This window comes from Hippoglossus stenolepis, chromosome 14 (assembly GCF_022539355.2).
Source record: "Hippoglossus stenolepis isolate QCI-W04-F060 chromosome 14, HSTE1.2, whole genome shotgun sequence".
Lineage (NCBI taxonomy): Eukaryota > Metazoa > Chordata > Actinopteri > Pleuronectiformes > Pleuronectidae > Hippoglossus > Hippoglossus stenolepis.
In genome coordinates, this window is record NC_061496.1 from 20,756,612 (window position 1) to 20,778,321 (window position 21,710).

At 40.1% G+C, this 21,710-nt stretch overlaps 4 protein-coding genes across 5 annotated transcripts; 1 reads left to right on the plus strand and 3 right to left on the minus strand.

Annotated features, from left to right (window-relative positions):
- Positions 1-24: 24 nt before the first annotated feature.
- On the minus strand, positions 25-6,661 carry LOC118120791 (UDP-N-acetylglucosamine/UDP-glucose/GDP-mannose transporter). The gene is made up of 12 exons (XM_035176090.2): positions 6,383-6,661; positions 6,069-6,102; positions 5,883-5,969; positions 5,528-5,595; positions 5,358-5,429; positions 5,161-5,229; positions 4,810-4,912; positions 3,476-3,568; positions 2,798-2,865; positions 2,490-2,568; positions 2,161-2,243; positions 25-1,324 (listed from the first exon to the last, which is right to left on the minus strand). Exons 1-12 carry the CDS (start codon positions 6,484-6,486, stop codon positions 1,219-1,221), a joined length of 966 nt encoding a protein of 321 aa, XP_035031981.1. The 5' UTR covers positions 6,487-6,661; the 3' UTR covers positions 25-1,218.
- Positions 6,662-7,922: 1,261 nt separating this feature from the next.
- aqp12 (aquaporin 12) lies at positions 7,923-10,653 on the plus strand. Its single transcript, XM_035177372.2, has 3 exons — positions 7,923-8,669; positions 9,125-9,241; positions 9,326-10,653. The coding sequence occupies exons 1-3, from the start codon at positions 8,075-8,077 to the stop codon at positions 9,451-9,453; spliced, it is 840 nt and encodes a 279-aa protein (XP_035033263.1). The 5' UTR covers positions 7,923-8,074; the 3' UTR covers positions 9,454-10,653.
- rpp21 (ribonuclease P 21 subunit) lies at positions 8,731-11,802 on the minus strand. The gene is made up of 5 exons (XM_035177373.2): positions 11,608-11,802; positions 11,406-11,506; positions 10,477-10,559; positions 10,174-10,308; positions 8,731-9,980 (listed from the first exon to the last, which is right to left on the minus strand). Exons 1-5 carry the CDS (start codon positions 11,662-11,664, stop codon positions 9,880-9,882), a joined length of 477 nt encoding a protein of 158 aa, XP_035033264.1. The 5' UTR covers positions 11,665-11,802; the 3' UTR covers positions 8,731-9,879.
- A 630-nt stretch (positions 11,803-12,432) lies between these two features.
- Positions 12,433-21,317, minus strand: pak2b (p21 protein (Cdc42/Rac)-activated kinase 2b). 2 transcript variants are annotated; one of them, XM_035176710.2, is made up of 15 exons: positions 20,960-21,317; positions 19,684-20,050; positions 19,480-19,586; positions 19,223-19,373; positions 18,862-18,893; positions 18,643-18,756; positions 18,382-18,514; positions 18,204-18,267; positions 16,565-16,613; positions 16,089-16,201; positions 15,828-15,945; positions 15,620-15,719; positions 15,330-15,526; positions 13,677-13,814; positions 12,433-13,542 (listed from the first exon to the last, which is right to left on the minus strand). In XM_035176710.2, exons 2-15 carry the CDS (start codon positions 19,871-19,873, stop codon positions 13,456-13,458), a joined length of 1,593 nt encoding a protein of 530 aa, XP_035032601.1. In that variant the 5' UTR covers positions 19,874-20,050; positions 20,960-21,317; the 3' UTR covers positions 12,433-13,455. The 2 variants fall into 2 exon arrangements, with proteins under 2 accessions (XP_035032601.1, XP_035032602.1); XM_035176711.2 differs by having other exon boundaries at positions 20,946-21,317.
- Positions 21,318-21,710: the final 393 nt, after the last annotated feature.

A 21,710-nucleotide genomic window follows, 5' to 3' on the forward strand; every position in this document is an offset into this window, starting at 1 on the left:
AACCAAGAAATTACAAGGAGTCCATTGTGTCAACAGGTTTGTTTTAATGTAAAAATACATGACATTGTTCCAGCTAAAAATGCATCGTTACTGTGAGATGAGATCACCATCCACACTTAACAAGTCACACCATCTATAAAAATGGATATTAGTCTAAAAAAGTAATAAATATAAAATGATGTAGATAAAAATGTAAAAAAAAAAAGAAAAGACAACACTCGTACCTGACTACTTAAGGTTAAGATAACCACGTTTCTCTTGAAATAACCTAAAAATTACATTTCAGGTACAATAATCTCATATCAACATATAAATGTAGGTGAGGCAATTCAGCAGGAGCTACCTCAGTTAAAAGTGCCATAACACTGTGTCAAAAAAGAAAAGAAATGGGTCCCCTTGTTTGTTAATTCTGCATAGAGAGAGAATCACTGACATCCACAACAAACATTCTGTTAATCTGAAAAATGTAAACCGTTATCTTTAAATTATCTCCCAAGAGGAGGCAGCAACAATATTAAAAGCCACAATCCTTGATGGGAATCGACAGCCCACTGCACATCCACTTTGTTTGTTTATAGGATGAGGTTTGATCACTGTCATTCACCATCCGTCTGTAACATGCTTGTAACAGTGTATCCACAAAACTCAAAAAAATAAAGTACGTAAATCCGAAATAACAGATAATGACAGTGCCAGTGCATCTCACTGTTCTTAGAAGGCATCTATAGTTACATTTCTTGTAAACAGCAAAAACAGCAAAAACAAGGAGTGTGCCTTTAAAATAAGCGTTACATACTATTCCCGCGATTCATCAGTAAACACCCATGCTTCTAACAATCGGCCGTCCCAGCTGTTCGCTCCTGTGTTCAGGAAACTTTACATCATCCCAACATTTAATGTTCAGTCTGTTGAACTGTCAAGAAATGTTCTAACATAAATAACACTGCTTCCCTGTTTCCCTTCTTCTTAATACTCACAAGCACAGTATCAAAATACAAATATTTAAAAAGAAAACTACATCAAAAAATAGAAATCAACCCACAATCCCACTGGAGGGTTTCCTAAGCATGGCAACAGCAGGGGGAGTCATGGTGAAGGATTTCACCATAACACCGTTTCCATCAGCTTTGTCTCTAAAATAGTCCATAAATAAAAGTCGTACTAAAAATAGAGTTTTCCTGTTCGTCAGCATAAAAATAATTAAATCCAGTGTCTCTGTCATACAACCACCTTGCCTTTGATGTCCAGCTTGTTGCTTTCACTTGGTTTGGTTGTCTGCTCCTCTGTGAACGTGATGTAGGAGTACACCATACTGCCCGCAATACTGCAACACACACAGAGAGCGACTGGGTTACACTTCACAGACATTAAGTAAACAGTAAGTGACAGGCAGGATAACAAAGCTTTGTAAAACATTGAATGTGAGACTGGTTTTCAATATCAAGTGTCTGGATTATTCTTAGAAGGAATACAGATACAACACATCAGTCATAAAACAAGACCCATCTCTCAACAAGCATGCACATTTAAATTCCTGCAGCTATGTGACACTTTAACATCAGCTTTCCTCGTTCTTCTCTCACCACAAACAGTATCCGATAAAAAATCACATTTAGAGGGAGGATCAGTCTGACTCATTCAATGTTTACAATGAGAAACACCAAAACACATCCAATGCTAAGAAAATGTAATATAGGTGACCTTCTTTATAAACATGTCTTGTCCTCAGGAACAGGTGAGCTTCACACAGCTGAGGGGCAGGTTTGATTGGTTAAAGAAATCCAATACAGCTCATAATAAGATATTCAGGCTCTTTGATGGAGCAGGTTCCCCCTGATGAGCACATTACAACTGTAGAGGTCACTCTGCCATATTTTATTTATGAACCTAAAATCATAAATTAGTCATTTTGTAATGCTTTTATTTTATAGAAAGAAAACTACATATTTATAATACATTTTAAACATGGTGAAAAGTGCAATGCATTATTATTTGTGTTGGGGAAATGTTCTTCTAGGGCCCCCAAAAACAACTTAGTCCTGCCCTGGATGTATTTGTACATGTATATGTATATGTACAAACAAACAAATATTGATACATTTACATACATAAGACTTTGAGCATTTCAAGCAAACATAAGCAAATTAACCCATTTCCTACCTGATATTTAAACCTATGAAGTTGGTCCAAGAGAAAATGTAGTCTCCGCTGAACACCATCCCAATGTATGTCACTAGGACATTCTGCAAAACAGCAAAAAAAAAAAATCAATAAAGTTTGTGTAAAGGCTGTGGCTGAGGGGTAGAGCGGTCGTCCTCCAACCAGAAGGTCGGCAGCTCGAACCCCCTTGGGAAAGATGCTGATCCCTGAATGGCCCTGAATGGCCCCTCATAGATGTTGAATGCGCTAATTGGAAGTCGCTTTGTATAAAAGCGTCAGCTAAATGACATGTAATGTGACTTGTGTTACTTGACACACGTGCAGCTCACCTTGATGCAGCCCACGATCGTAGTTGTTAAGGCAGAGTTGTACTGTGTGCAGAGCACAGTGGAATACATCAGGACAAACCTGCCAAACAAAATGTGATCGTATTTCTCAATTCAACACCTGTTGGCGCATGAAATCAGATTTCACAATCTTAAAGCAATGTGGGGTCATTTGAACTACACAGAGTGTAGATTTCAGCCACTGATATAAGAGAAATTTGGCACAATCCAGATGTTCAACTCTGGTACAGAACACAATCCTGCTTGTTTGTGTGCAAACATGCTCATCATACATAATCATCTGGCCTTACCCCATGATACATGACAGGATGAACTGGGTGAGGAAAAACATGTTGGACCAACCGTCATATTTAATCGCCTGAAAAGAAAGGGACATTGTGAGAAACAGCAAACACTACCAGTGAAGACACATGCACATAAAAAACATAAAAACAAGGGTGAAACTAAACAGATTGTAAATTCAGGTCAGTGCTTGTCTGATGATTCAGTCAGAAAACAAACTTCATGAACAAAGAAGTTAGTCGCATTTTAGGGAGTTGATGTCGTAACACAAATTCAACACAGATTTTCCATTAGCTTTAAAGGATAGTAGTGTGTATCTCTGCTGTGGTTGTTCAAGCAAGGGGAGTTGTAGGCACTGCTGTAATAACTCTACTGGGTGCATAATAGCAGCTTTGTGCCTTTCTGGCTGCTGGGCCCCAGCTGGGCAAACCAGAAGGTCTCTGCCAACACTGAACAACAAACACACAGCTCATATTTACAGTGGACGCCCATGACTTCACATATGTGCTCTCACTTCAATTTGGGATTAAACCTTGTAATAACTGGCCAGCACTAAGACCATGACCTCATGACTTGATGATTTAGCCTCTGCTTGAAAAAAGATGTTGCGATGTTTTAATGAATATAACAGGAAACAGAACTTAAAGAGGGGACACACCAAACAACTGGAGAGTCAAACAACTTACCTTCTGCACATCTCCAGTCGCATGAGCAAACATCAGAGTGGGAATTATCATAAATAATGCATTGTAATACAACAATCCATATTTCCCCAACTCCTGTGAGAGAGAGAGAGAGAGAGAGAGAGAGAGAGAGAGAAGAAACAGATGGACAGGGAGCGACAGGAACACAGAAAATTAGCACAGAGAGGGTTATTCACAAGTGCGGGGCCAGCCCACTTTACAACCTGGAACCTCTGCATTCACAGGGTTCCCACACCTTCTCAGACATCACATTCAAGGACTTTTCAAGCACCTCCTGCATAATTCCCTCAAATTCAAGGACCCAACATGGCATCGTTTGAGTCACGGATCAGGGTTTATTAGTGTGACAATGCTAAGAATATCTATATTGGGAACTATCAGGTCACACACCCCAAAAAACAAGGGCTTGAAGGTGTGAACACTTCGCAACTGAGCTGTTACAGTGATAGCAAACAATGTGGTCTTTTGCATTTTCTTGCACAGCTCAGCAAAACAAAATATTGTGCAAGAGACAGAGACTTGTTCATGAGTTGAAGAGCTGAGAGACAGTAGAAATATATAAATTCATAAACTAGACAATATTTGTGTCTATTCTTAAAAAAATTCAAGGATGCCATTTTTCCCTCAAACTCTCAAGAATTTCAAGGTCCTGTAGGAACCTGAATTCATGTGATTGTTTTGTGTATATCCATCTTTGACTCCCTCACAATGTCACACACACACACACACACACACACACACACACACACACACACACACACACACACACACACACACACACACACACACACACACACACACACACACACACACACACACACACACACACACACACACACACACACACACACACACACACACACACCTCTCTGTTTAGCTCAGTGCTGGCAGATGGTGCTCTGCAGACATCGCAGACTAAATCTGGATCCAGTTCGGCCTCTGCTGTAATGTGAGAGCTGAGCAGTTTGCTTATGTGACACTAAAGACTGACGAAAAACAAGCTACAGGCCATTTCTGATTTGATACTCAAACAGTTAGACAGACTAGATCAGCAGACTAATAAACCTAGGTCACTAAAATGAGGAAGAAAAAACAAGCCACAAAGCTGCAGGGCTGTTTAAACAATGCAATAATTAAATACACTTAGTGAGGAGTGAAGAGAACCAGCTCAGGGTAACCGTGTACATTGAGTTCCTTTGAGCCCGACGCTGAAGGACAGTTTAGTTTCTCCAAATTCACCAACACCAGCCCAAGGCCAAAAACAGCTCCTGCCCAACAATGGTTACTATTCATCAGGTGGTGCCGCTGCCTCATACCTTTGCATCCAATTTTTGTTTCACATAGACTCCATTGGCTGCAGTCAGCACGTCGTTCAGGAGAATGACCACGTAGCCTTGCAGGTCGAAGGACAAGTCAGCGCTGCGGACGGAGACGATGGGGAAAAAAGCATCCAGGGAGTAAAGAAGTGTTCTGTCACTGAGAATTTAGCTGCGAGCATGATCTGTTTCAGCAGAGCTCCTTTAACTACAGATATACAACATGTGTCTAATGACCCTGAAGACAATATCTCTTAAGTAGGCACATATATCACAACAGGACAAGCCTTTGTAGTGAAGGTAATTCTGCTTTGGTTAACTGCCGTGGCACCTGGATGCAGCAGAGCTTACCTTGCGGCTATAAACGCCCCGAGGATCATTGTAAATACTGTCAGCTGGACTGGCCTGGAGAATTTCTTCCTGTCAAAGGTCAGAGACAGGAGAGCAACTAAATTCAATCTGAGCACTTTGAGCTGCAAATGAAAGCCTTAGATACAGTACCAGGAGAAAGGCATAGTTTAAATGACAGGGAATGTGAGTTGTCTTACTTGAGCAGAAATCCCTCTGCCAGCAATGTGAATAAAATGGAGAACCTCCTGAGGACAGTAAGCATCGGCAGACTGGCGGAGGTGGACATAGATAACAATTGTTATTGACACTAAAAAAACATTTTCTTTGAGCATCATCCAGCCTGGGTAGTGCAGCGGTGGAGACTTACTTGAGCCTTTTGGTTACAAACAGACCAGTGATTTGATTTCCCACATACAGAAGAGGTAGAGGAAACGTCTGGAAATCAACGGAAAATATATGTAGGCATCAGACAGGGCTACAATGCAACAGTTAATTTGTTTGACAAAAGCAAAATGACAAAATCATCCTGCATCAATGTCTCAAATGCTGTTCTATGTACATTCCTGTTGCATTATATACACCATCTGCTTTAAGGTTGACTGACACGACGGTACAGTGAATCTATTTGAGTTTAGGACAAACTGTCCAGCTGAAGAAGACACCTATGGAAGCCTGCAGTGGACACGTTTCATTCAAAAAACAGAGCAACAGGGTAGTCTCACCTTGCGAGGTATGCTCTCATCGCAGTCCGGGAAGCTGATCACCTTCGCAGCCTTGCCCACCCACAGCACGACCACTGTGGCCAACATCTGCACACAGACACACGTTCAATGGAAACGGGGTTGAAGCTCTGCCTGTTTTCAATGTGGTGTTTGCTGATGTACACGAGGGAGAAACATTCAACTTACTTGTCCAATTCCGACACATATTGAAGAAGGGAACCTGCAAACAGTTAGAGCCCCGTTAGTCCCAGTGAACCTTACAGGCTGAGCACAATGTAAACTAGCAGCTTATGGGGCAATTAGCTTGCTAACTTGCTAATAGACATGCAGCTTTGAAACGGGTCCTCGCTAGCCAAAAAGTTACCGTTAGCTAGGGAGCGCCACCGGGGTTTGGCTCCCCTACTTCAGCCAACACAACTTCCACTAGCTAGCTTAGCTAACACGTTAGCTTCTCCACTAATAACCGTTATAGAGGCGTCTCCGACATAAAAGCCGCTCACCCGTAGTTAGTGAGGACGCTCTTGTTCACCACGATGATGAAGAACGAGCTGACACCGTAAAACCCGGCGGCGAACAGCTTCACGAACACAGGTTTGTCCGCCATCCCCGACAACTTCTCACTCCTCTCTGACTGTCGGCTCTTCCCATGCCATCACGGCACCGCTACACACACGCGCGCACGCACGCACATACACACACACACACACACACATGCGCACACTCGCTCATGCGCACGCACACACACGTTTCACAACTTCCGCCCCTTCAGGGTCTGAACATCATAGCACCCAACTTTTTGTGCTAGTTTATTGTATCTGCGTAGCTAACACCTGGCTAACACTCACGCACACACACACACACCCACACACACGGAGCTGAAAACACAAACACACTTTGTTCACTTGTTACAAACCGAAAGCAGGAGCTGGATGGAGAAATTTACTGAGATCAAGTGAACCCTCATCTGTTAAAAATTCCCCGTCAGGCCAGTCGCTGCTTGTCTATTCGAGATGTTACGGTACCGGTGCGTGGAGCGCTCGAAAAGGACGAAGAGCAACATTCAGGGTTTTATGTCACTTGTTAAAAAGTTCAATTAAATACTTGAAGAATACTTTACATTGTACAATATAAAACAAGTTATTCAATAAATATGATAATAAAATGCTGTATAAGTAAAATTCTATGTTATAACATATTACATGCGTATACATTGTGGTATATATATATATATGTTTAACATTACATTACTTTTAAAAAAGTGTTTGAAGTCCAAACACGTGACAACTCTTTGATGTATTAGTGTACAGCAGGAGCTGATGATTGATCATCATTTTGTATTTTTCAGCTAATCATAATCTTTGCTTCTGTTTTTACTAGTGTTTGATGTAATGTTTACTGTTCAACCACAAGATGTCGGCAGAACAAATTTTTGACCTTATAATTCTGAACTTTGTCTAATCCTTTCAGCAGCAGTTAGGGTTAGGGGTTTGAGTCTTCTTTGCTAAGCGTCTACACGCTTTGTGCTGGATTTGAGCCATTTATCCCATTTTTCCTGGGAAATCCTCTCAATCTCCATCAGTTCCAACCAGAACAAATTCACTCTAATATCTTATTTAACATGACTTTTACTAATGTCAGATGCTCCTTGTAAAGTCACTTGTGTCTTCATGCAACACAGGATATACAGTTGTCATAATTTTAAGACAAAAACCACAAGTGTACTGCTGCAGACTCAGATGCATCTGTTGCAGCCCGTTTCTGCCTTTAGCTGGACGACCAACCCTTTTAATCATGAATCCAATGGAAGTTGGTGGTCTTTTCATTTTTCATAATTTTTCTTGATCTATTTAGCTTGATTGAGAAAGGGGTAATTTTATTAATAAAGAACCTCTCATACAAAGAGATAGGGGGGAAAAAAGATTCACAGTGTACTACAATCCTCTAGAGAGGAAATTGAGCATTGAGCTTTGCTCTAATTATAAATGACCAGTGAATGAAGGCCAGTTCCTGACCTGACCCATGTGTATTTTGGCAGGTGGTTGTGAGAGAAAAACCTGACGTGTCGCTGATAAGAGGTGTCTCTCTGCATGTGCCACGTTGTCAAACAGAGAGCACAGTTGTTGAATCAAACCCAACATTGATTCCTTTTTGAGGAGAAACAGCAGCAGCAGACATCCCATCGGACCTGAGCCATGTCTGGACTGAACGCATCTCTCGGATACTTTGTGGCTTTGGTGATTTTTGCAGCCTCAGTTCGAGCACTTCTTAAAAAATGGTCACAGTTAAGCTTCGTTCTGGAGTTTGCCTCCTCTTTCATGCTGGTGGGCTGTTGGCTGGAGGTGCAGACCATAGTAGAGGTGGGTCAGTGGGCTGGGGGCTTGGGTCCTGATGTGACTGTGACCATGCTGTTTGTGGTGCTGCTGACCCACGGTGTGGTCTGTGGTGGAGCATCAGGGAATCCTAACCTGGTTGTGCGGAAGTTCCTGCAGCTGGAGGCCTCCATTCTTCCCACTCTGCTGTCGGTCGCGTCCCAGTTCCTCGGGGCCCATTTAGCCATCCTTATTGCTGCGCACTACTGGAGCCTGGAGCTAACTGACATGCACATGATCAAAAACCTGATGGCTTCATCGTGCAGCACGTCCCTGCTGGTCTCTTTGCTTCAGGGTTTTTTTACAGAATGTGTTTGTGCTTGTATCTTTCACCTGGTCCATCTAAACCTGCAACGCAGATCTGCCTTGATCCGGGTCCCTCTGATTGCTGTCCTCCTCACATTCCTGTCCCATACAGGTAAATCTGAGCTGAACCAGGAGCAGTCATCATCTCGAAAATGACACTTCGAAAAATTCCCTTTTACAACAAAACTTTTTATTTATCAATAAGAGAAAATGTTATGTCCAGTTATGAATCAGTCACCACAAGGGTGGTGCTTCAGTTTTTTCTTTTACTGAAGAGCAAACTTAAAACAGATGGACACTCAGACTGTGAAACTCAGAAATAATCACGCAAAATGTTTTCAATCACTTGTTTACAACCAATTTATAAATTAGATTAAATCAATTGGTCTCCACCTTCGTCCTTTTCTTATCATGCAAACATTTTCCCTCAGAGCTTTAAAGTTTTGTATTTCAGGTGTTCATAGGACAGTTATTTTTTCTGTCCCTTTTCTTTTGCATAAAAAAAAACAACCTTGTTTGACCAATGAAACAAAGAACAACTAACAAACTTGATTTTCCTTTTTGCAGCCAGCGGCTTCACCTCAGCTTATATAAATCCATCTTTGTCTTACGGCCTCACCTTCCACTGCCCTGGATTTACCCTCACAGAGTACATGGTGGTCTACTGGCTGGGCCCGCTCACAGGTAAACTATAGTTAAATTCAATATACATGCATGTCAGTTCTTCAAAGTGAACATGCTGCTTACAGTGACTGGTCTGTTTTCTAGGCATGATCCTGGGTCTGCTCTTGTACATGGGACATATTCCAAGGATTTTTGCCAAGAACCTTTTCTACTTCCAGAAGACTCGTTTCAGAGTGCCCAAAGGAGACAAAGGAGAGAAGAAGAAAATTTAAAAGAAACTACAATCAGCCCTTTAGGAAAATAGTTAGCAGATCGATAATAGTCAAGATATTTTTACCTCAACCTAACAAGCATCTACAGACAGTATCAAATTATAGTGATAAATACTAATAATAATACCTCAAATTTACATACTTTCACTATTTTTGTCTGCTATTTTCAATGAAATCAAGACCATTTGGTGGCATCAATAAGAATGACACCATAACAGGCAGTTACACAAGCCACAGATGGTACAGAGGCCAAACATGTTCTAAATCAACCGAATGAAATTAATGTATAACAGAAGTGAAGAGTTGATATTTCGAAATATATACGGCAACTTCGTCTGATTCTGCATGTTCAACACAGCAGCACACACTTTATAAAAAAGAAATATCAGACATCAAGATATCGAGGTCAGAAGAGAGTAACTGCTGTTATGTGCCGTCTTTACTCTGGGTGGCGCTGGATTTAGAGGACTTTGACCCATCAGCTTTTTTGTCTTTTTTTGTCTGATGTTGAGCAGAATGGCCTGAATCTGTGGACAAAGAGGGAATAAAAGAAAATATTCAGTACCAAGTGCAAAACATTTGAAAAAGTATTAATTCCCTGAGTGGAAGTTTAAAAATATGCGTTTGTGGCTTCATTCTAATTTCAAATTATTGTGTAGCCAATTTACATATTGATAGTGATGTAATGATAGTGTGTAGTGTTCATTTGAAATTCATCACCTGGTGGTTTTTGTTGATCCATCTGAGCCTTGGGGTTATCTACCCATAAACAATAATCTGGATTATTCAGCAGCTTCTTGCTCTGCCCACAGCTGAGACACGTCACCACGGTGAAGCGAGTCTTGCGTTTTTTCCCTTAGAAGACAAAAGTAAAAAATAGATTAGCGAATCATAATAAGATATTTATTTCTATAAACTAGCTAAATAAACCCCTAAGATCTGTCATTACACTTGGTATGCAATATAAAGTAACATGGGAAATGTAAACTACAGTAATGACACTGTGCCTCTCAATGAACTTACTTTGTTGTCTTGTTGTAGCAGTCACACCAGGGATAAGTAAAGAGAAGCACTTCTTACATATTGTCCTCTTCACTGATGGATCTCTGCAATAAAAATGAAACATTAACTGATGTGGAAAACCCCATTTCTGGCTGGAGAGATGTAACTTGATTAAAGAATAAAGCTGGCAGTATTTTGTGTCTTTCTCACTGTCATCAATGCCCCTGAAAAGACTTGAGTTGTCCTCTTTAAAAATGTTCCGACTTAAACTAACAAGTCTGTGGCTCTCATCCATTGGTTCTTACAAAAATGCATATTATTTAAAATATGCTGTTTCATTACAAAAAGTGCAGTCATTACCGATAAAAGCTGGTTGTTGTAATTTTAAGTGAACTTTACACATGCAGGAGTAAACTGTGGATTTGCTGGGGACTATTCTCAGCAAAGGATAAATATTATATATAGTAAATATTTGGTGCTTTAGGTAGTATGGAACAAACACAAAATAAAATAAAAATAAACTACAGTGCTTGTGTTTATTGTATAGAATTAACATGTTGTACAGTTCAGGTGTGCCTCTTTGTTTAGTATTTTTTCGTGGCATTAATACACAGAGGAATATGCTGACGTACAGATACAATTAATACAACTAGGATCAATTCAGGATGGGTTTTAGTGATTTTTCATGGGGCTTGTTAACAAGAAAATATACAATATCAGAACCTCACATTCATGATCCATCAAAACCAGCCAGTCAAGTTACATCAACAAATGTGATCATGTAAAAAAAACAAGTTAAAATAACCTGTAAACATTTTATTGTAAATCAAACGGACTAAAGGAATTGAAAATAAGATACAAATAAAACAGCTTCACAGTCCTGCCTTCAAAATAAAACTACAAACAGCACCACAAACCCCCTGGGTGATATAGAGACGGATGAAACTCACTGTCTGAGAACCAGGCGTCTCGCTACGGTTCTCTGTGTGAAGCTGTAGAAACGAGCCAGCTCCACATTCTCTGGGTTTTGAGATAAAACACAGTGAGCGGCCTGTGGAGATAAAAACCAGGAGAGTGAGTGAACAGCCAGGTGGCTAACGGCTAACACGTTAGCCATTCGGTTAGCAAGTAGCTTTACTGTTCATTTCCTACCTGGTACAGAAAGTTCAGTCTCTGGTAAGCTTCTCTGTCTTTTAGCTGATGTGCCATTACAATAAATGATCAGAGAAAGACTGTCTTCGTTTCGTCCTCTTGTTAAAACTTCACTATTCGAGCTCCAGCAGCAGCCTGAGCTCTGCTAATATCAGTGACTGCTACACTTCCGGGCCACTCCTTCACAATAAATGCGCCAAACAAATACAAATCTAAACGATGGTCGATATACTACTTCAAAATAAAGATACTTAAGAGTTCAGTCATTAACATATAAAACATATGGATCCTCATCACCTGTTGAGAATCAGCTTATTATAAAAAAAAAAACTAACACTAATTATTAGTTTTATTTTGGATTCTATCAATTTGTTTGTTTTAATGTAATGCAAAAGTAGAAGCATCAGAACATTCACCTTTCATATAAATAACATAAGATAATGGCCTTCCCTTGGTTTTTATTTCCTTTCTTTTCTCAAACCCCACAAAGATTTATCAGCAACATTCATCATGGGATAAATATTACTCAAGTTCATTATTTTTCTTTAACTTTCTTAACTTTAATATTTGCACACAATTTCAGCAATTCCAAATGACTAAAAACCATAAAGTTATAGTTTTATTCCAATCAAAAATAGCAAATTTTCATCAAACCACCTCATAATTCCATTTTAAAATGGTATGGCATGAGTACAGATAGAGCAGACTGTTAATGATCTACAGCACTGCTTATACTCGTCTATATTTATATTACTGCGAGTGATTTAAAAAAAAAAAAAGGTGAAATGACTGCACACCATTCACATTCACACCCAGAACACAAAAGCAAGAACAGATGCATTTATTTTGAGTGCACAGACAAAGATGTTAGTCATTCAGATGAGAAAAAGAAACAGTCAACAAATGGTCTTTACCAGCCTTCGACAGCTAATCAGAATAAGGCCAATAGTTTTTGTTTTTTTGTCAAAGTAATTATTAAGTACACAATATACACATGGAGAAAGCACATTTGTTTAGTCCAGAAGAACACAAAGGACAGATTTCAACATACAATACTCATTTTTAATAACAACAATAGAGAAGAAAGTATAAACCCTGTCAATCTAACAATTTTATTTGCCTGTAAGGTGCACCTCTGATAAAAGGGGTCTAATGCTACAGGGGAAGAACTGGTACAGAAGGTCTATCAGCTGATGGCAGAGATCGACACAAACACGACAAATGTTCATGATGACGAATGCACTGAAATGTTTCCTATAAAATTGATGAGGGAAAATGTCCATAAAACACGGGTCGATGTGGAAATAGCAAGAGTGTTCTTTGAATGAGACCCAGTACGGAAGAAAGGGACACATATGAAATTCAAGTATCAAAAAAACTAAGACACTGACAAGCTGAAAAGGTAAATTACAAAGGTAGTAAAAATCATGGGAAAAGAGACACTGACACAATCAACAATACATTAGGCAACATTTTGCATTTGTTTAAGGCAGTTGATTAAAAAACTAAACAGAACTAGGCGTCTTCTTCATTCCAAGTTAAATACAAGCCTAGCCCTAACATGTCACCAGGTGATCTGTTGTACAAAAACAACTACTACTGACTCTGAAACTAAGCACTTGAGTTTGACTTGTCTTCTGACGTCTGAGTGAGAGTAGAGTTCATATGGACAGCGGTGGGGTTGTGCTCTATATTTTTGGTCTTCTTCACAGTGAGGTTTGTCAGGGCTTGTAAGGCTGGTGCATCAAGAGCGGCAAGTCAATCTCAGCCTATTGTCTGGCACAAATTCTAAATGGTTGGCACATATCTGTGCACAGCATGGGAAGGCATGGGAGCTAGTTTCATCAGCTAATGATTGCCCTTCATGGCCTCCTTGGCTGCCAGGATGAGAGGCGTGAGGCTGGACAGAGGCTTCGCCAGCTTCAGGAACGGATGCTGCACAACAGGAATAAAATCAACAAGGAGGAGAGGAGGAGAGGGAGAAGATAGAGTAAATTCAAGTGTTATCTTAATTAATCCATTGTAGATTTAAATGAAAGAGAGATCCAGTAACAGGAAAGGTAAATAACCTGCAGCAGCTCTTTGCCTCCACCTCTTTTCTCTACATCCATTTCCAGGCAACGGTTGAGGAAATCTCTGAAAACTGGTGACAGCTTCTCGGGATTCTGAAGCTCGGGTGTGCCGTTCGTGGCGATCAGGTATAACGCCTGGCAAAGGGAACGAGATGAGAGAAAACACAAAGAACTGTGAAATCTAGTAAAAGGAAACAATTCACTTAAAATTGGCCATCTTTTAATAATGAGCTCAATAACAGCCGAGCCTTCTGACTTTACAAAAGCCAACAACATAAAGCATGTGATAAGATAATGGGCTGCAAAAAGTTGGCAATCAAGTACTGACAGATTTTAAGTGTGTTTACATTGAAGAGACTTGTAACAGGCAAATAATAGATCAGGTTGTTCAATACTGTGATAGGAGCCTGACAAATCAGCGAATGCTACGTTGTGACCAAAAATACCCGATTAGCAAGCGGTTGTGAGTGTGTACATCGTCGTTCCCAAACATCTCCGTTTCTGTCCGTCCAGACTAAAACCTGGCCACGCACCACTGTCTTTCTTTTAGTTTACAGGTGTGTAATGTCCCACAATCATACATGATTGCATAAAGCAGACAAAATAAAAATGTAAAACTTCTGTAAATGAAGTTTTACCCATTATAATATCTTATAAGGCCACTTTTAAGACTATATTTTATTTACCTGAGGACGTGTACATTCCATTACAGCAGTAAAAAAGTTGCCTGATTCAATGGACTTATCGAAAGAGCACAACAGTGTTTCTACACAACTGGAATATTAAAACAGAAAAGTAATATAAAAAATAAACTAGACAAAAGTCTAGGAAACTTCCGATAACAACAATCAGTCAACTCTTCAGTGTTTGGTTCATTCCTTAAATCGTGTTACTGCACAGGGAGAGGCAGGGAGGACAAACTCATGGTTGTTCATCAAGTAAGGACTGACACAAACAAATCATTGATCCCATTGGTCACTAGGGCTGTTGTAACGGATTTCCCGAGTTCAACATACCCATCCAAAATAAAAATTAAATAAAAATCAATACTATTTGTATACTGTAACTACTATTGAAATGTGTGTTTGCTCTAACGCAGCCTTGCTGATCTGCTGCTGCTTACACATGGGTGTGTGTTGTCAACCTGGGAATGTGCCTGCTGTGTGCAATATGGTTTTGTTTACGCTCATTCCAAGAAAGAGGGAGAGAGAGAGCGTGCGACACCGAACAAACACAGAGACCCCGAATCTCTAGAGGAGCAGCACGTTTGAGGCCCGTCTAATAGGCAAAATGTTATAATATAATTCATTTTGAATTTTGAAAAATAGGCATTTTGAATATAATTCAAATAAATTAGAATATTAAAAATAATTAGAAATTAAATTCTAATGGGATGAAAGAGGAAGATTGACTGCTCTATTAGTCACTCACCATTTTTGCATCTTGATACCAAAATAAAAACACTTACATATCTGTAGTGATTGTAAACATTACACTGTGCTTCTAAACCGAGTAATCTCATTGTGCAAGCGTTTTAAATGAGAGATGTTCCAGTAATGAGCACGTCATATAACCAAGATTAAAGTAAGTAACACATTCTGGCTGCCTAATCTTACAACACTAAGAGGATGGAAAACGCCCTCTACTCACTCGTAGTGGGTTCTCATTCAGGTAGGGAGGCTCTCCTTCGACCATCTCAATGGCCATAATACCCAGCGACCAAATGTCTACTTTAGGCCCATACGCCTTCCGGGTCACCACCTCAGGAGCCATCCAGTAAGGCGTCCCAACCATGGTGCTGCGTTTGCTCTGCTCGGGAGTGATCTGGGCACAGAAGCCGAAATCGGCTGTCGTACAGAAGAGTAAATACATAGTCACAGTGAAAGGACATGGTGTTGTAAGTTTATGAGGCTTTATGATGAGAGCTGTGCAGCACTTACTTAATTTGACGGAGCCGTCCATGCCAAGTAACACGTTGTCACTTTTGATGTCTCTGTGGATGACTTGGTTCGCATGTAGGAATTCCAATGCTTGTAAACACTGCAGGTATGGAGATGACAAGAGCAAATACAGTATATTGAACATAAAGCTTTTGTGGGAGTTAGGTTATAGTTTTTTATATGAACCTTGCTTTTAAGAGAAGTTTACCTCTCGACAGACAGCTGCTATCTGGGCCTCGTCCATACAGGTCTCTGTAACCACATCTGTCAGCGAACCACCAGCCAGGTACTCCATCACCACAAACAGCTCCTCCCCCAACAGGAAACTGACAAGCACAACATCAAACATTCAAGAAGGTAACAGAACATTACAATCCAGACCAAATCAAATCCAACCATGTTTAAGTGATTACTTCTTTAAATGATATCATCATTAGATGTCAGGCTGTGGGTTCACACTGACTCTTACCTGTCTACAAAGTTGACGATGTTGGGGTTCTTCAGCTCCTTCATCACTAGAATCTCATTGATGATCAGCTCCTTCTTCGGCTGCTTTTGTAAGTTAATCTGTTTAATGGCGACCTGTTGAAAGGCAGGGTAAGACCACATGGTTTGAATGAACCAAATTATTAAATATGACATGATCTCCTGCTCCTTTGTGTGCACATTTTCTAAATCTGTCACCTTTGTCTGATTCTGTGACTGTATATTTAAGCACTTCGTATGTAGGTCTTGCATAATAGTTGGTATAGTGATAACTATTGTGTAGATTGTTAATGAGTTTCTTATGTAGCTTGCATAATGTTATTTGTCCTCACTAGTGGCTGTGTCACTAAAATAATTTCTGTATGTTCGTATTCTCTCTGTAACTCAAGTATCACAAGCAGGTCCACTACATTACTTCACTGTTTCGCATGTTAAGTCACAGTGTCCATCACTTCTCACCTCCTGTCCTGTGGCAACATCAATTGCTGTGAATACTGTTCCTGACGCCCTGTCAGAAGAAAGACAAGACCAGTTTACTTCAATGCACATTTCAACAAACACTCCACTCAAGCATGTCTACAGATCTACTAGACAGAAAGGTTCCAGGTTTGCAGCAAAACAGATGACCCTCTGTTTGTAGTTAGTATTCACTTAAACTGAGTATACCACTAATCATTTCAGATCCTACCAATTTAATCTGTTTAAAGAAGACTGAAGCCAATCAGTCTGAAAAAAATTTAATTTGATAAAAAAACTGCAACACAAGTCAGTACTCAGCGCTACTCCTGTGCTCGTATCATAGTTCTAACTCTTAAAACAAGGAGTCTTTTTCATTCAGTATTTTGTTACACAAACTTGCTTTCACTGTGCTGCCTACACATGAAATCTGCCTGTTACCTTTTGTACTCATGCAGCCCCATATCAGCACACCTCCATGTTTCATAGTCAGCACTGTGCCGTAACCATCTGACTAATGTATGTGATGATGCTTATATTCATGAGGCTTCTTTTCACTCTTTGGCAACGTTTTTTCGTTCGGTTCACGACTAATTGTTTTCTTCTTATATCGTCCGTAGAGCTACAGATTTACTTGTCCTCTGCACTTTCTGATAAGTCACTGAAACACCAGTTTCCTCAGATAACACGTGTGCCAAGTCAGAATCTGTGTTTCAATGCTAACAATGCTAAGTAAATGGTAAATTTCTGTGCGCTATCATTTTTCAAGGATAGCTGTGCTTACTGTTTGTAGTATGGCAGTAATCTATTGATGCTCTTTCACCTCCTTCCCATGGTTATGAGAAGTTTCACAATCTGGTTAATTACTTATTCACAAAGTACCTTTACATGTGGATTCATGTTGCTTGTTGCTTGGGCCAAAAGTGAGGAAGCTGTTATACAACAAACTGTAAGAACAAGTGTTCTTACATTTTGACTTCAAATCATAGGTGGAAAAATTACTTTTGTTGCATTGATTTTGAGGCTCATCTTTTCCATTTCCTTTTCTATACATATATATATTTATATATAAATAGAGAGAGAGAGCCTAGTTATGAAACATTTAACCATTCAATGATATTGCACATTAAACAAGCCTATCATAGTCAGTGTCTTTAAACTGATGATGCTGGAAAATCTTTCACTCAAAGCTGGTTTTCATCTGTAAATCCAAATGCTCAGCTTTTTCCAAAAGTTCAAATCACATTTTTACGATCAAGTGATACAGAAAACCAGATGATAATTACAAATGGTTCACATATATTTTCTTGGCACTTTAAATTGCACATTCTGCTTCACATAACCGGATTATTCAGATGTGATCATCAACAAGAAAACAGTTACAATTCAACAGTGACTTGCCTTCACGCTAAATCAAATATAAACTTAATTAAAAAAGCTTTGTAGCGTCAAGAAGTTTAAGTTATACCTTAGTGGAGCCTAACACTCAATAAAGTCAAAGCCATGCAAATTAGAGAACCTGGGCTTGGGGACCAAATAGTTATTGTTGAGACAATAAAAGGATTTTACATCATTATGAAGGCATTACTAAAACATACATCCTATCACATGCTATATTGAAAACAGCTGAATATGCACTCACCCCTGCCCAATTTTTTCATATCTGGTGTACTTCTTCTTGGGATCTCCAATGCTGACGATGGTTCCTATGAGCCACAGACAAATCACATGAAGAATATAAGGAAACGACAAACAATGTGACAGGGGACATTTAAACTGCTGTATTGTTATAATATATTTATATGATGAATGAGGTTTACTCAGTTTGTCCATTATCTCCTCATCAGACATCTTGCTCTTCTTCTTCTGTCTGTCTGCAGCCTTGGAGGCAGAATCTCCATCCGGACACGTGCTTGGTGCAGGGATGGGGTCAATGACAGAGCGAGTATACACCTATGCAACAGATCCCAAAAATAACTGATATATAAATATGAAGTACTCATAAGAAAATGCAATTCCAACATTTTACATTGATTCCCAAACATAATTATTTCGATGTAAACTTATGGCAGGTCACTTACACTCTTGGTGTATTCTGGTCGTGGTGCCACAACAGGAGGAGGAGTTTCATCATCGTCATCATCATCAATGTCTTTGATATTTGGAGATGAAGGTTCACTGCCTTTTTTCACAGGCTAATTCAGAACGGGAAAAGAAAGTTTGTAATTTCTGTAAAGTAGAACAGAATACAAAACAAACAATAGAAAGCATGTGCCTTTCAAAAGTCCTGCGATACTTACAGACGGAGGCCCTGTGGTGAATGTGTCTTTTTCTGTGAATGAAAAAAAGAGAAGCTTTAAAAAAAAAAAAGCTATATGTGGTCACAGATCAAACTAGCATTTAATTTCCAGTGTAACACATTGTACTGCCAGTTTAATCACTGTATTACATAAGGTAAGATCGATGAAACTCCTGTTGACAAGGTGAAGATTACATTTAAAGCAATATTTAACATGTAACTACAAAAATAAGTCTTTTAATTATTGTTTTTAGTAGAACAACCTCACAATCAATATCCTCTACTGAAGCAAAAATGCATTACATTATTCCATGTGACGATGTAAGTGACCAAACAGAACTTAAATCTACCATCTAACTCACCAGAGGATGAGAAGCTGAGGTACTTCTGGCGACCGTTGCCCGTTGAGTCATAGAACTTAAGAACGTCAAGCACAGCCTGAGGGTTTTTCTTCTGCTCTGACTTGGTGATGTTTGAGGTCTGGAGTAATCGAGCCCATTGCTCTGGCATACCCTGTGTAGGAAAAATATATGAGAAGAGGGTCAAAATGGTCAAATGTTGTGTGCCATAAAGTAGAAGTTAGTGGAAGGAAAAAAATGTCCCAACAGTGAAAACTCACAGTGAACTCCCCTGTGACAGCATCAAACCCAACGTGTATGGTGTGTTCAAAATCTGAAGGTGGTGAGATCTCTGGTCGCTCTTTATCTTTGTCTTTCTTTCGGGCACCTGAAAGTGGCATGACAACCCTTAGACTGAAAACAAACACTGGAGTAACGTCATGTTAGATGTTTTTCTTTCAGTGGTGCCAAATCCGTGGTCTCACCTTTTTCAGCTCCAGAGAAGATTGAGATGATCTTGTTGCGAGGCTTCCTTTCTTCAGGCACAGAAGGCAGCGGTTTAGAGCTGTGGTTGGCTGAAAGTGAGTCTTTGCCAGAGCTGGTGCTGAAGATGGTGCTGCTCATTCTGACTGGAGGGGCTGGGGGTTTATCCTCGGGGTCTCCGTTATCACACATTATTGCTTTGAGTTTTTCGAGAGCCTCACAGGGCTATCGAGGCCGGGAAACACAACAGGGATGGAGAGGGCGGCAAACAGAGAGGGAGCGAGGTGGCGCTCACATCAGCATGAGGCTCAGCTGTGCTCATGCACAATGAGAGGAGGTGCAGAAGGGACAGGAAGCACCAGGTCGTACCTGGGAGAATATGTGACAAAGGCAACACACATTGTAAGAAGATAACAAATACAGCAGGCTGAATAATAATAAGGAACTACTTCCTGCTGTATAACAATATAATGAAGAGCTACACTCAACACAACATGTTTCTATCTTTCACAGACACAAAGTGCAACTTCTCTGCTTTAAATCAGCCACTGTCTTGTCTACTGGGTCTATTTGTGCACATTGTCCATAAACATCTTTACTAATGCCTTGTATTTTTTGTAAAGCAAGTTTTGTGTTGAGTCTGTGAATACACTGTAAAAGACCGATTGATTGGTTGATTTATAAATATTAAGGGTGAGAGAAGAGACAACAAGGTTAAGGTTAAAGGAGAGACTGTTATTTTGTAGCTAACTACTTTCTATTTAGCTAAGTCTCCCTCAAAGATGAGCCCAGGTGAACTAGGAGAATAATTGAAGTTACTCTGCTCACTGTGTATTTGATGCAGAAATGAAAAGCTAACACTTTGTTGCATCTTGCTAAAATGAACCGAGGCCACACGTTGGCTTTTAGTCCATTGTTTCACAGTATATCGGCGCCTGTAGCTTGAAAAGTGCCCTTCAAATATGTAACATTAGGGGCGGCTAGCAGGCTAACGCTAGCATGAAGTACTTGGCCAACAAGTGTGCTAGCATTACGCTAGCGTTAGCACGATAAGCTACATTAGCGTCTGCAATCTTTATGGAGGAGCGTTAAGTGATCGGCTAACACCAAACTGGTGTTGCAGCTAAAAGTGAAGTTTCCCCCCTGAAGAAGTTACCATTGTGAAGATGTGGCTGAGAAAACACAAGTGTAAAGTAGCTAACGAGCTAACTAGCGCCGATGAGCTTTATTGCCAGGCTAACGGAGCAGGAGCAGCGGAGCTCACCGGAGATTCCTCACCAGCTAAACTTGAGCAGAACTTGACTCCTGGACGCTCCTCGACGCTCCGTTGAACCTCCGGTAATCCGTCAAAAGCCCCTCCTGTGGAACATGTGGGCTCCGCCGTGCTCACAGCGCGCACAGATAACTTAGAGGAAGCGCCACTGCAACTATTTACAATTCAACTTGTCTTCTATCTTTATGGCCCTTGGATAATTCCGCTATGGCGACGGGGAAGCGGAACTACAGACCCAGCCCTGCCACAGCCTATTCCGTCTGTACTGAGGGCTTCAGATGATTGGTGTCTATCTGGGTGCAGACATCACAGCCTGTCTGCTCTGATAACACTAACAACACCACTACACACCATCACACTCAGGAAACTGACTGTGAGAAGGGGAATTTAGCTCCAAAGCATTTTAGGTCATCCAGTTCATTTACAGTGTGAAGGAGAGGCTGGTTAAGATACAACTTTATCTGGAGTATAAAAGTATAAAACGCCAGGTCCTGCTTAGCAATTTGTGCAAACTGGACTGAGACGTGTTGGTGGTGTGAAATTATGAAGTTTGAATCATGATACACACTTTTATTGCATAAAATGAGTGTGATCACTCGTCCAGGTCAATGTTATATCAATGTAATATGTCCATATATGGTGTGCATGTTTGAATGGGTCAAATTTTATTCTGTAGATCTAAAAAATATATATATTTCCCATATCATCCCTTTGTTGTCCTGTAGGTGATTGTGACATTTGACCTGTTTGAGCAAA